Genomic DNA, 14,367 nt, shown 5'->3' on the forward strand with positions numbered 1-14,367 from the left:
AACCCAACAGAAGGTTCTGCAGTTGGTGAGCATTTACTTTCTGACCCATTTCTTTTTCTTGTGCTATGTAAAACTGATACTGTACCCTGGCACAAAAACAGCAGCTGGTTCTCTGTGCCCATGGGATTTGGAGATTCAGGAGGGTCCTTATTTTTGCATTCAGGAAGTTTGTTAAGAATCACACATCACACTCCTACTATTCTCTCAGACTGACATAGTCTCCTTTCTGTAGGTGGCTTTATGTCCCTTTCACCATTCATTTCAAATGGTGGCCAGGTCTAATATAGCAGCAAATCAATAGACACAGGGTGTCTCTGTAGTTCATTTTACCATATCCACTAGGAACTTCCTGCAACTCCACTTGCAAAGACTGCATTTATCGGACAGCTTGTCCTGTACATTAGATGTGAACTAGAAAATAACTTGTCAGAAGTGGCTTTGTTGGCTCTTGCCATGCTCAGAGAAAGAGCAGAATCTTTATGGTCTTACATGTCAAAGGTTGTATAAAGAGAAGACAGGTTACACACAAAAACATAAATTTTGAAATGGGTGTTGCAGTGCTTGAACAAAGTATCTGAGACATTTTGGTTTTCAGAACAAAACGTAGCAATTTCTGAGAAAATAATACATGTGAAAGTACAAATGCCAATGATCTATGCTTCACTGTATCACTGCAGTTTCTGTAGAATGACTTGATTCACTTAAATTAAAAGTGAGAACTCTGTGGAGTTTTGTAGAGCATAGAAAATGTCAGGGGAAATTTTCTCAGGTAATGTTTTAAAGCAGTGCCACCTTATGGTTCATTTCAGAACAGGGATGTTTGGTGTCCCACCCTTGCAAAACACTGCATGCATCTGGCTAGGCTTTCTAACTTTCTTAAATGGTCACTGTCTGTGTTTCTGATGGGGGGGGTGATGGACTATACCTTTCACTATCAGGACTAATTACAGAGAAAAAAATGGGATTATTGGCTTGCTTCTCAAAGAAGAGCTGTTCCTTCTGTACAACTACTCAGCACATTGCTCTCACAGGCAAAAAAATCTTCCTTCAAGCCCATTCCTCCTAGATTCCTTGTATGACTGCCTAAGGCTCCTCTTTTTGCTGAAATGTTGCATTCTGACCCAATGGCACAATCTAACATCTTGGTAGCTGCAGCCCATATTCATCATATCTAGTCCTGCTGTCCTGTCATTCAAGCCATGGTAAATAATTGCTGGCTGGTCAAGAGCTTTGAAGTTCTGCCATCACTGCTCACATAAACTGAGGATCCCTAAGCAGGGTAGGTTTCATGGGTCTGATGTGACTGTGCATCCCAGGAAGATGATCTCAGAAAAATCCTTGCAGGAAAAACTGGTCCTCTCGGTCTCTTCCTGCTCCTGTTCCAGCTTGTGGCAGGAGTAGCTGCTGTTTGGATGCCAAAAGCTTGGCAGAGCTACTTGGTTCTGTGGCTGCTCTGAATTCCTTCTGAAGTCAATTACGTATTGACGTATGCTCCTGTGTTAATTACAGCTACTGCTGCAGCTTGGTGACCTCTTTTGTCTGCAGTAGCCATAACAGTTTGCAAATAATTCTGGTTAGCCTGTGAGAGAAATACCACTAAATTACAGGAGAAAAAATTCTGGAGATACTTTAATTAAATTTTAGGTATAAAACTAGCAGTTTCTTCCAACAACTGCAATGCAGAATTCCCAGAAGTGGTATTAAGAAATATAGGTTTCTTTGCTGCCCTGCTGAAAGCAGAGAAGTCTATTTCTTGTGGAAATTGCTATTTGAGCTGGAATGAGAAGTGACCCAGAGATGGGTGTGTTGGAAGCAGCTGGGACTGATGTTCAGCTGTTCCTGCTCTGCTGCTCAGTGCAGTTCACACAACCATCACCACCACCATCCCCAGTGTTAGCCCAGCACTGATTGCAATGGGGTTAAAATCAACCAGGAGCCATTAATTAAGCTTTGACTCTCTCTGTTGAACTAGTTTATACATATGCAGACTGTTCTTCTTTCTTTTAGGCAAACAGACACAATGCAGCATCTTTATTGAGCATTGTGCAGAGATGGCCAGCCCAGCATGGCTGTTAAATTCCCTCAGATTCTAGCAGCAATCCCATTTATTGTAGAAGACAATAAAGCTTAGTAGTGAAAATCACATCATTAATATTAGCTTAAATATAACTGTTGCTATAAATTTATCTTGTTCACAAAGGTGTGTATATCAAGGCCCGTGGCTACAGAGAATGCTGTGGAAACTCAGTTTCCTATGGTCTTGAGCCTTTTCATTCATAGCTTTTAAAAACTAAATTAAACTACTATTTTCTGGATTTGCCATGTATCCTATACAGTTCCCATACTTTTTTTTACAGCCTTTGTTCTGTCAAATATTTCCACAGTTATGTGCAGCCTGTCTCATTGAAGTTAATTGGCCAACAAAATCGAAACCTTGGTATCCCTCACTCTGTTTTTACAAAATACACATCATATTTGAGTTCATCATATTTGATATCTCCAGTATTTGTCTGATTGGCCTGAAATCAGCATTAGAAGTTTGTTACATACATATAAACAGACTGATCCTGGAAATCTGATTTTCATAGGGAGCTAGGCTAACTAAATCTAGTCAAAAGTATGGAAATTACAGCCAATGTAAGACTACAAACCTGAAAACTGAAAATACGGTGGTAGAAGAAGAGAGTCCAAAATGCAGCTGATGCTACATGAGCTGCCTTGGAAGATCATGTGAACCCTTTCCATCACTACCCTCCCTCCATGATTCAAGGAGTACTGCAGTGTTTCCTTCTGAATGGCTGAACTCCCAGACTTGTGCCAGGTTCCCCTTGGGAACAGACGGGCACAGCTTTGCTGGCCGCAGCTTCAGTGCCAGCAGCATGCTGAACGCCAGCTGAAGGTGAGCACAGTTTGGAACAAATGTACCTTCAATTGTCTATTTTCATAACACTTGAGAAAACTGTGCTGCTCTGCCTCAGGGCATCCATAGCAACTTTAATACATGGTATTGCTTTGTCAGACCTGCCTGTGATTTACGCTTCTGCTTGACATTATTTCTCTTTAGTTGATATTTCCCTTTCATTGTAATAAAGCTTTTTTTTTTTCATCTAACAGTGACTATATGTGTTATACAAAAGTGAGAGAACTCAGTGACATGGAACTTAATCATGTTTCCCCCTGCCCTTGATATAATCTTTCAACAGCATCATCACTTTCAACAGTATATTCACACTCCAATGCACGATGGGTTTCTTGGTGTGACACAAACTACTAGATACCAAAATTATATATATTTGGGGAAAAAAGTAACTACAGCACTTATAGCAGTTTCTGGTAATTTCAGTACAGATTGAGGTGACTTCAGACACATATGGTAAGTCATAAAAAGCTTCTGAAATATCTAAACATGTCCATGACTGTGTACAGTCGTCCATGACAAGCTGGTGTGCTGATTGCATGGGCTGGATGCCAGAGCTCCCTGCTCAACCAGGAAACCTTACTCAGCTAAACAGGACTCTGTGACTCTCAGGTGTATAGTGCTGATTATGCTCAGCAGCACATTTGCATTTATGCACTCTCACACTGCATTATTAGATGAATTCAATGGTTTTACTTCTCCAATTCTTTGAAAAAAAAGGGGTTTAACTTTTAGGGAAAAAAGTTGACTTCCAAAAATGAGTATATTCTCATTAGAAGTGTGATAATAATGGCGTAATTATTATAGCTTTGTTTTGAAGTCTCATTTGACTTATAATTTTAAGAGTGTAAATTTGTTTTATGTAGTTTTGAGACAGCAGTTACTGGTGTGGCTTTTGTTTTTTATAAACATGTTTTATGGAGACAGAAGGTTATTTTATATAGTATTTCCTACCTTTAGCATTATGTTGCTGAAATTGAGAGACCAAGAAACAAGATTTTCAAAGATTCTGCCAGATTCTTTAATTCCAGGTTTTCCTATATGAAAGAAAACATGTAGAGTGTTCAGGATAATACAAGTAGAGAAAGTGGGTTTTAGTTTGCTACTGAGGAGAGATTTCCTGTGGCTCTACAACTTCCTGTATTCAGGAAGGCTTATAGTTGTAGAACGATTAATATTGCTGACAAGACACAACATTCCATGGGGTTTTCTGGTGGTGGTGTTCTGTCTTTTCTCTTTCTTCCTATTTTTTCTTCCATCAGAAAGAGAAGCCTTTTATCCCACTTGTTTGTTTTAACAATTCCTGGCATCTAAGTATGGTCTCAGGTATAAAAGAATAACACAGTAGTTTTCCAGCCCTCTCCTTGCTATTCATGGTCAGGTATGAAGATGGGCTGACCTTTACTTGCCTTCAGCATATCTGAGTGCCAGCCTCAAAGGCTTGCTTACACTTGTGTACAAGATCTCACTCTATGTGTATGTGGGTGTTGGTTTATTTCTCTATATTAGAAAATCTCTCAGCTTTGTGTGAGGTGAGGAGACTGAAAACCATGCAATGTCTTGCTAGGGCTTTTCTATATCTGCCAAAGCAATGTAGTTTGTGACACCCAGATGTGACAATGTTCACAGGGGTCCGAGGATGAGGGAAGAGACCAGACCAAGATCTGACTCCATGTTTCAGAAGGCTTGATTTATTATTTTATGATATATATTCTATTAAAACTATACTAAAAGAATAGAGGAAAGGATTTCATCAGAAGGCTAGCTAAGAATAGAAAAAGAAGGAATGAATAACAAAGGCTTGTGTCTTGGACAGAAAGTCTGAGCCAGCTGACTGTGATTGGCCATTAATTAGAAACAACCACATGAGACCAATCACAGATCCACCTGTTGCATTCCACAGCAGCAGATAACCATTGTTTACATGTTGTTCCTGAGGCCTCACAGCTTCTCAGGAGGAAAAATCCTAAGGAAAGGATTTTTCAGAAAATATCATGGCTACACCGAGACTCTGATCTGTTTCTAATAGCAGCAGCAGTATAAAACTTGGCAAAATTTTATACTGCTTACTTTTTAATGCATTTACCACCTTTGTATTGTCTTTACATTTTTAACAGAGGATTGGATTTTGGAAAATTCTATCTGTATCATAAAAAGAATAGTGCTGATTTTATCATACTTTTTACCTCAAAGGTGCACAAATGTACAAGAATTTGCACAAAGGGATTAAACATGCAGCACAGAAAATGATGTGTTATCCATGCTTCTCATATGAGGGAATTTTTGTCACACCTCTTGGTGCATCCCCTGGAAAATTATTGTAGATGCTACAAGCTGTGCAGCAGAAGAGGTTCCTCTAATGGGCATGGGTAATTAGTATTATGTCAGCCTTCATGCTGTATGGATCCTGCTGCAGGATCAATGTGTGAATCTGGGTGAGCTGGAAGTGGCATGGGGTCTAAAACATAATATAATGCATTGTCTTGCAGTTTGTTGTTCGGGGCTCTGCAGTAAATTCTGCCACTGGAATACTCATCGCCTGGTTTTGTCTTTCTTCAAAGCCCTGCTATGCTCTAGAGGAGTGCATTAGGATGGAGAGCTTTGGGTAGTTGAGCTTTTAGCCTTCTGCTCTGTTGCATCCTTCCAACGTGTGCTGCAAGAGGAAAAGAAAAATAATTGTTAATGAGGGAAATCTTACTTGGAGCTGGGCTCCCTGCAAGGGACACGTGAGCCCCATCTCCTTGCAGAAACCAAGCCTGTCATGTCCTCTACCCTAGATTCTCTGAATACAAGTAGACCAAGCTGCCACAGGCTCTGTATCTGCAGTTGTGATCAGCCCCGTTTATTCTTGTACATTCTGTTTTCTCAGGTTTAGGTTCTGAACAGCTGTTGCGCTCTGAATCCAAAGCTTCCAGAAAGCCATGAGGTACCTGATGACTTCAGTGGGCTCTAGAGCTGCTCTCAAATCCTAACTTCACTGCTTCTAGATGATTAGATGAAATGGATAAATCAGCAAGATCTCCACGCAAGGTACAACACGAGTCCTTCTGCTTTACCTGTTCTGAGAGTTATTGCCCCCCTCAGATTAAGGGATGCTGTTTTATACCAAAATTAGTCTGTGATGTAATACTTTAATATAATCTCCTACTTTGTATAGATGGATACAGCACACACTCTGTGTGGATATATAATTACAGCAAGACCTTGGCTACTCAAAGACTCGCAGAAGTGAAACAGAGTAGTTTGTTCTGCCATCTCTAGTGTGGTTTCAGAGTAGGCCCTTACAGGGACAAGGGCTCATGGTGTTCTTACAGGCAGGCTCCTTGTGGACCTTCAGGAGACAGGCTCTCTGCATCAACTTTTCTGGGAACACTGCAGCTGGCAGACAGGTAGGTCCCTGTCAGGTTTAACATGCTTAAAGGGGGAAATAGAGTGCAGGAGTGCATGTAGGCTGCCAGAAGACACCAGTACCTTCAGCTGGCCAGGAGTGTTTTCTAAGACTTGGGGAGCTTTGAAAGGCAGCTGGAATACTGGGAAACTCATGGAGCAGGCAGTTTTGCCTGTATCAGTTGAGGTCAGTTCAGGCAGGTGCTGCATTTTGACTTTCAGAAAAATTCACCTCCTCAAGCTCTTGCCAAGTGTGTAGCTCACCTGGGCTCACCATGTTGCTTACAGACACTTGCTAGACATGTTTTTAAGGACAGATGACAATATTCAGAGATGTGAATATAGATTTTATTTGAAATTGCTATGAATTTGTAAATTCATGATTTTTTGAACTTTATGAAAATAACAAAATCACATTTATTTGACACAACAATAAGGATGCACAGAGAAACCTGTGTGTTGTGCTTATAAAGAGACCAGAAACTAATCAGATTCACTGTAACCATCCCCTTTTCAGAAGAGGTAGAACATGAGTGTAACTGTACAGCTTTGCCCTTGAAACGGAAAAGATTAGCAAATATTTGGTTTATTCTTTTTCAAAATCTTATCCAGTAGCACAGAATAAACCAGAAGTTTTTTATGGGGAAATGCAGTGCCATTCTCTAGATTTAGCAGTGGGATTGTATTATGTATTTATGACAATTGTAGCTGTGGTCTCTTCAGATCCATGTTGAGACCTCATATCAAGGCTGTGTGACTAAGGAGTTCAGAAACATCTCCTCTACCAGCAGCAAGAAGGATTGAGTTTTGAGCCAAATTCTGTTTCTTCCAGTGTTTACTGAAAGTCTGGGCTCTGGATCTTGTCTGATACTCAGATCTCAGTTAGTGAAGACCATACCCAGGCTCTGCCACCTGCTGAGCCTGCATTGCTCAGTGAGTTAGGGAGAAAGCTGATCTGTGTGGGTGTCTGTGCTGACACCAGCAGCCCTGGGCACCCACCATGCCTGCCACCTGTCTCCAGCGCTGCCCAACTGCCCAGCTTGGTCCTTCAGCATGGGGCATCCCTGTGCCAAAGTGCATGTGGCAAACTAATCTCCAGTGGGCTTCTCCACTCTCACAATCCACCACCCCCATGACTGAGAGGGAGGTGCTTGGGGGAGCATCAGCTGCCTGAGGCAGCAAGAGGATGCCACTGTGGACCCAAGAAGACTCCAAAGTATGCCTTTGGGAGGTGTAACAACCTTCATCTGGCATGCAGTCCCACAGCCACAAGTCTGCTTCATCAGAAGAAACACTCTTCGGGTCTTGTCATTATACCCCAAAGAGGGGCTGCTGGTCTGCAATCACCACAGCCCCCAATCCACAGAGCATCCTGAGGGCTCTTCCAGGACTTCCAGGGGGGCCATTGCAGTTTTCTGAGAATCATTTGCCCTTCCTCTTCTGCAAAAAAGAATGCCACTTAATGGATTCTGCAAGACATTTTGGCATATTTTAATGCAAAGCAGTCTGCAGAAATAGAAGATCTGTTTACATTTAGCTAATGCTAAAACTGGGTATTTCAGTTTCACTTTGATGATGATTACAGGACTGAAGGTATGACAGAATAAATCTCCAAAGATCATCCAGTTCAAAGATGTATACTGTTGTATACTGAACAGTTTACATCTTGTGAAATATTTGTTGATTGTGATTGTTTCTGAACTGGTCTCTCCAAGCTGTAGATCTAATCTCGCTTTAAGAGCATAAGGGTAAATGATTCTTTTCATCTACTCTTGCAGTTTAAAAGAGGATGCTTCACAGTTGCTCTTTGATCTGATTTCAAGGTCTGCCACAATGCAGAATTATTTTTTTTCCTACCTCTGCTGAGGACTCATGAGAGTTTTTTCAGCTATTGTTGCTTCATTTGAACAAAATAACAACACAACCTTGAGGTCCAGCATTCTTTTCTGGAAACTATTCAAAGTCCATTAAATCATTAAATAAATCAGCACCTAGTAACAGATTTCTTAGGATATGTATGGATGCAATCTGATTCAGTAATAAACAACTTGGCAATGTGTATATTGCCAGATATTTTTTCTGTGCTACAGGATGGCAGGGCCAGCTCAACATCTGAGGCTTTTGATTGTTGGAGTTACAGGTTGGCAGCGATTTTAATTTTCTATAGTTCAAAATGTTTTTGCATGATCTGGAAAGAAGAGGAGGATCCTGCTGAATCAAGTTCCTATTGTGTTATAACACTGGCTTGATAAGAAGTCCTCCTGTTGTGATGGTGCAGTGCCTGTTTGGGTGCTGCTAGTTACCTACCAGCTGGCTTGAAGTGAAGTGGTTGATATGTCTCCTTGTTTACCATTGGTAATCAAGTGTTTAAGATCTTCAGAAGGTAAAGAGCTAGAAAAAGGCAAAAAGGTGTCAAAGATTTGTCCCTTCCCCTCCACTTTTCCTTTGGCTGAAGAATTTCACTTTGGGCACCAGCAGTGACCAGTCTGTCTGGGAAGAAGTGATTGCCAGGCTTGGGTCATGACATGGATCTGGTAGCTGACAGCACCATGAGCTGAGCTCACGTGTACCCCAACCTATCTCTGTGACCCACAAGGCACTCATCTGGTTTCACTGTCTCTCTTCCCCCACAGGAGGAGAAAAAACAACCCTTATCTTTGAAGGAGGGCTGGGAGGCTGCCCTCATTAGTGTTGGGAAAGACCCATGAAATACAAATCAAAATACCATTTGTTGTCTTTCACATTAGAATAACTCACAGTCAGAATTTCCTTCTAAAGAGGACAGCAGTTTGTTTAAAGATGTGGTTCACAGTGATGTTCTTACCATGGTTTTAAAAGCACTTGCTTGTTCCTGTTGCGATATTTCTCAGAGTGGTTTAGTGAACAAGAAAGAGGAAGCTCTGAAAGCAGCTGTTTAAAAACTGCCATCAAAGGCACAAAATAATTTGAAAACCAGACAGGCTCTGCTACTCTTTGCTAGCACCTTGTATAGCAATAAACCTAATTGCTACAACTGTGGCAAATAAAACTATGATTTCTGTGTGCCTCTAACACAATAATTCTTTCCCAAATGGTGTCTGAGAGGAGCTGAAGCATTTTATTTCTCTGTACTATATGACTTAAATAGACCTTTTTTAATAGGAAAGGTGATGGCTTCCATTCATGTATTTATCTGGGGACTATTTATTTGGTGTGTTATATCAAATGATCTAGAAGTAAGAGGTCAAACCCCTGAAGATACAGTACAGTATTCACCACAAAAATATGGGAAGAAAATAAAGTATGTACCTTAGCATGGTTTTTATACCAGATGAAATATTATTTCCATTTACAGGCACAAGAACTAGTTTTATGTTTGTGCAACATTATCAATCCACAACAATGGGCAAATGCAAACATAAGACTGGGTGAAAGAGAAGGGAAGGGGGATGTTGCAGTGGACTGGCATCCTTCCTCATGACACCAGGAGTGCACATCAGTTCGAGTTGTTGCTGAGGGTTGGTACTGCCTCTGATTATCTGCTGCCAGTTTACCTTAGTTTTTGTCCTTCATGGAATAAAACATAAAGTGAAGTTAATCAAATCTTTAGAGATATAAAGTGGACAGATTTTCTTCCAAGAGATAAAGCAGACTTGGTGGCCCTATCACATCCATAAGAATGAAACATTGGTCAGATTTTTTGATCTGACAATCCATGGTATAATTGCTTTTCTAGTCACCTTATTTTATTTTAATTAACATTAAAGTTTTAAACAATAATATATGATATTGTTGAGAAGACTTTGAATTTTTTGTTTTGCTAGGAATACTTGTTTTCACTTTGTAAATTCTCATGGGGGAGGGGGGAAAATATCGATCAATTTTTCACTTACTAAGGCCATCAAGTGCTACAACAGTGATTATTCCTCTTCTTATCTCAAACAGTAAAAGTTGATACAGGAACAAATTTTAGAGAGTTTTGTGACAGGTGAAGTCTCTCAGTGTCTTTCAGTATCAGTGGCCAGAGCTGGATGTTTTGAAAATCATGCCTGGGTTTCTGAAGAGCCTTTGCATGACAGCATTAGGCAGAAACCATCTAAGAAAATCAAGATGCACCATGTTCCTGAGATGAGTGTGTCAGCTGCATCACTTTGTTTTCAGCTCTTCACATTGTGTCAGCGGTTTCACTTCCTTGAGGTGAGCACTTTTCAGAAGCTACTGCCTTTGTAATGCAAGTGAATCCATTAAAACTAATTTTAAATGAGCATCCAAAATGACATTCCATCTTCAAAGGTAGAGCTCTGGTCTTCCATCAGTGCTTTAACCACAGGCCTGATGCTTTGGAGCAGCTCCTCCCTTTCCTGCAGAAATCAAGGGAATAAGGTTTCCTTTAGAAAAATGTCATACCAAAATGTTCCTGGTTACTGCAGTCCTGTGTTGTTAACCACTGTGTGTACACTGATAGGAGAGTCCATAAATAGCTTTTGTGGTATTGTGTGGCCAAGCATGCTGCAGTGGAAATGCTGTAATAGCAGAGGGGAAGGAAAGAGTGTTGCCTTATCTGGTGTGCAACACATGCAGGCAAGCCCTTAGCTGTTTTTCCCTTGTAATTTACATATCTCCTGAGTGTTGAGAGTCACACAATTTCAGTCTTCAATTCTAATTAAGGTGAAGGAAAAAAGGATAACATGAATAACACCATCAAGTCTCTCAGCAATAGACTGTATAACATAAGGTAATGTTTTCTTCTTGCTGACAGCCAGAAAATAAAAGATATCAGGAAAGGTCTAAATAGAATGTATTATCTTCTTAAGTAAATTCTCTAAGCATTTTAAATGACTGAAGGTAAAAAAATTAATTCACCTGTAGCCTTTCTTTTTTCTAAAACCTTTTTAAACGCCTTACTTTTGAACTGTATTGTTCATTTTGGTAATTGCTCCCAGAGTCTTGGTATAAACTCTACAAGTACTAAGAAAGGTCCAAACTGTACCTTGGAGAGGACCACTGTGAGAGACTGATCATGGTACAGGGCAGTGTCAATTACAGGAATGTTTCTGTATCACTGGAGATAAAGCTGTATACTTTTAAGCCACTTTGATCCAGGGTTATGTGGGTAAGAATACAGCTCTTAAAACTGGCTGTTTTAAGCTGAAAATACAAGTTTAATAGACATTAAACATGTATATACGTATAAGTTCCAAGACATGTGCAGAGGATATTCTGAACATTCACCTTAAGGACTGAATTCCTCATTCCATCGCCTTCTATAGGTTGGGTTTTTTCATGTCTATGTGTAGTGAGTGACAGTGTTTCATACTGAATTTACCCAGAGCAACACAGTCCAGACTTAGATAAAGTCCTTAGGCAGTCTAGATTTGTTACCCTGCTTGTTGTGGAACATTGTTTCTGTTTTTAGACAAGCAGGTACTGATCTAGACAAAGCAGAACCCATCAAATGTAGTGTTTTTAAGTAAATTTGTACCATAGGGGCTGAAAAGGGGAAAGTATTTTTTTTTCAGTGCATCCACATTGAATTGTCATGTCTTGAAGAACTCCCAGATTCTACTGATAAATAGCACCTTCATCACCCTTCATCCTCTCTGCAACAACAAACACAACACTTTTCTGGGTGCCAGGTAACGTTGCTGTGAAGGAAGCTCAAGGAGTGAAGGGTGCTCGCTGTCATCTCTCTAAACTACAACCAGGTGGCAGCGTGCCTCAGGACATTGCTGATGCAGCTGGATCTAGCTGGCCATTGGCTGTCTGTTCTCTAGGACATCGTGGGGATATGTATACTCTGCATCTGCTGCTGAAAAAGCACCCGTAGGCACTCAGGAGTCATGAGAAGAGGTGCCATTGATTATCTGTCTGTGGTACAATAATGGCTGTACAAGGACGTGCTGTAAGTCTCTTGTGGCAATCAGTATCTGATGCTAGACCACAAATTTAAGCATCAGGCTGCACAGGTGTGTGTATGCAGGTACAGATAGGTACATATGGAAGGGGTCACTGCTGCTATAGCCCTCATCAGTGTTGTTAGGGGAGTGTCCTGAGCCAAAACCTACATCCAAGCTGCCATTCTTACCTGCTATTGATTCTCACAGCCTCCTAAAAGGAGGTTTCCACATTTTAGCCCCTTTATACTCTCGTCCTCTAGGCCATCACTGCCAACAAGTACCACAGTTAAACTGGGACACACAACGGGGTAGCTTTTAACCACAGGCAGCTGGGGCACTTGTTAGAGGCAATAGATAAACGTGGATGGTGGAGAAAAGTTTGTTTAATTGGGTGCTAAAGCTGTTGTTCTGTCTGCACTAAATTAGACCACCAGGAATCCTAATGCTGCATGTTCCCTGACTGCTGGGAAGAACTGATTTAAATGCCACTGAGAGGCCCTCACACAGATTTCAGTGTCTGAGATCTCAGAGCATCTTAGTGTCATGTCACATTTGTTCCTCTCATCCATTGCTTACTTTCCCCACTTGCTTACCTCTGCTCATAAAGGAGATTTTCCCATATCCTCAGCTGAAGTCCCACGTATGGTTCTGCATGTACCAGCAAGGATGCACCAAGCATGGGGACTTCTGCCTCTGTGTGGAAAGATCTCAGGGTAGGAATGGGCATGTTTGTACCTGTGTGTGTGCAGACCACGAGCAGTGCCCAGTACTCCACAGGAAAGGAGAGGAGGAGATCATCATGTTGCTTTCTTAACAGCACATGTTGTCTCACGTGCATGGCATATGGATTGCTCTGCCACCCCAGCTACCTCAAGACACAGCCACCAATGTAGCACAACAATCTTCAAGAACTGCTTTGGTTTCATAGTGGGCACAGATTACTGGGGTGAGGTATCCCATAGACCTCAGAACAAAAAGGACTCTGATCACAGCCCCCAAAAGGGCTTCTTCATGCTTCTTTCTCAGCTTCCTTGCACCTCGGGGTCGTCTTCCCTGGCTCCTGAAAATTCATTTCTTTTCAGTGGGGTGCCTGAAGCATCTGCTCTGCTGCCCTTCACATGCAGTTACCCTTGGCAATGCTGACTGCAAGTGAGAAGCTTAGAACTGGCTCTTTATTACAGTGTCTTGTACATACTATGACAGATGAAAGTCTGGAAAGCTACCTGAGGCTGACACCCAGGTGTGTAAACGCTAGAGAGGTGAAAAGTACAGAAATGTCTGCACCCTTCCTGAAGAGATGTCTTCACCTGTGTTTTTCAGAGACTAAAGTGGTAGGCTGCTTTTTGTACTCGGATTGACTTTGCTTGGCTACATGTAGTCCAGAAATGTAGCACTTGAGAAAACTGGGGAAAAATAGTAATTTGAAAACAAGATAAAAAGGCATGATTTTAAGAATTGTAAATTGGAGTGCAAATATGCCTTTTATCTCTTAGAGATACCATCTTCATATTCTTTTGGAATAAATTTTGCTTGGGGTTTTTTTGTTGTTGTTTGTTGCTATATGAGCTTTTTGCTGTTTATTGCATCTATGGGATCTTGATTTACAGCTGTGTGGGAAAGTAGCAGTGACTCTTGGTCAAAGCAAGGTTCCTCTCTGTGGTATTTTTGCCTTTACTTCTTCTTAGGGTCAAAACATCTTCTTTCCACTGGAACTACATTCTTGTGTTAGTTTCCAGCCTAATTCTGTCCTTGGAATGAATTTAGCTATTCTTTTGCAGTCAATACAAAAACTTATTTCTTCTGTTATTTTTGTTGAGATTGCTGTATTTATTTTTCCTCTAGGACAGCACATGGACAGACACAAACTTCTCAAAAGTACCTTTGGAATGAAACAAGCTTAAACTGATGACTCAGTCACACAGCTTTTCTGATATTTCTAAAGATCTTTCTCCTTAGGAAGGGGTTCTGTGGCTTCAGAAGTAATGATTGCAGAATTGGATTCAGGCTTCAATTTTTTGCAAGGTTATAAAGGGATTATTAACAGCTGCATCTGCTAGTTGTAAATTCTGTCACAGAAGTTTGGGATTTGGCCATAAAAGTGAAAATTTCCTTTGCTAGAGTTATCTGAGGGATCCAGCCCTGGCTGGGAAAAAGGTGAGGTGGGAGCAAAAGGTTGGTTTCATGTTT

At 41.0% G+C, this 14,367-nt stretch overlaps 1 protein-coding gene across 1 annotated transcript in view; it reads left to right on the forward strand.

The window, feature by feature from the left end:
- Nucleotides 1-5,820: 5,820 nt before the first annotated feature.
- The window catches only part of TMCC3 (transmembrane and coiled-coil domain family 3), a 111,783-nt gene continuing 103,236 nt past the window's right edge, over nt 5,821-14,367 (forward strand). The window contains exons 1-2 of the mRNA XM_058805108.1: nt 5,821-5,947; nt 6,232-6,306. Of these exons, the coding sequence (XP_058661091.1) occupies nt 5,918-5,947; nt 6,232-6,306 (105 nt within the window). The 5' untranslated portion in view covers nt 5,821-5,917. The remainder of the gene's footprint in view (nt 5,948-6,231; nt 6,307-14,367) is intronic.

Source organism: Ammospiza caudacuta, chromosome 5, assembly GCF_027887145.1.
Source record: "Ammospiza caudacuta isolate bAmmCau1 chromosome 5, bAmmCau1.pri, whole genome shotgun sequence".
In the NCBI taxonomy this organism is placed as follows: Eukaryota; Metazoa; Chordata; class Aves; order Passeriformes; family Passerellidae; genus Ammospiza; species Ammospiza caudacuta.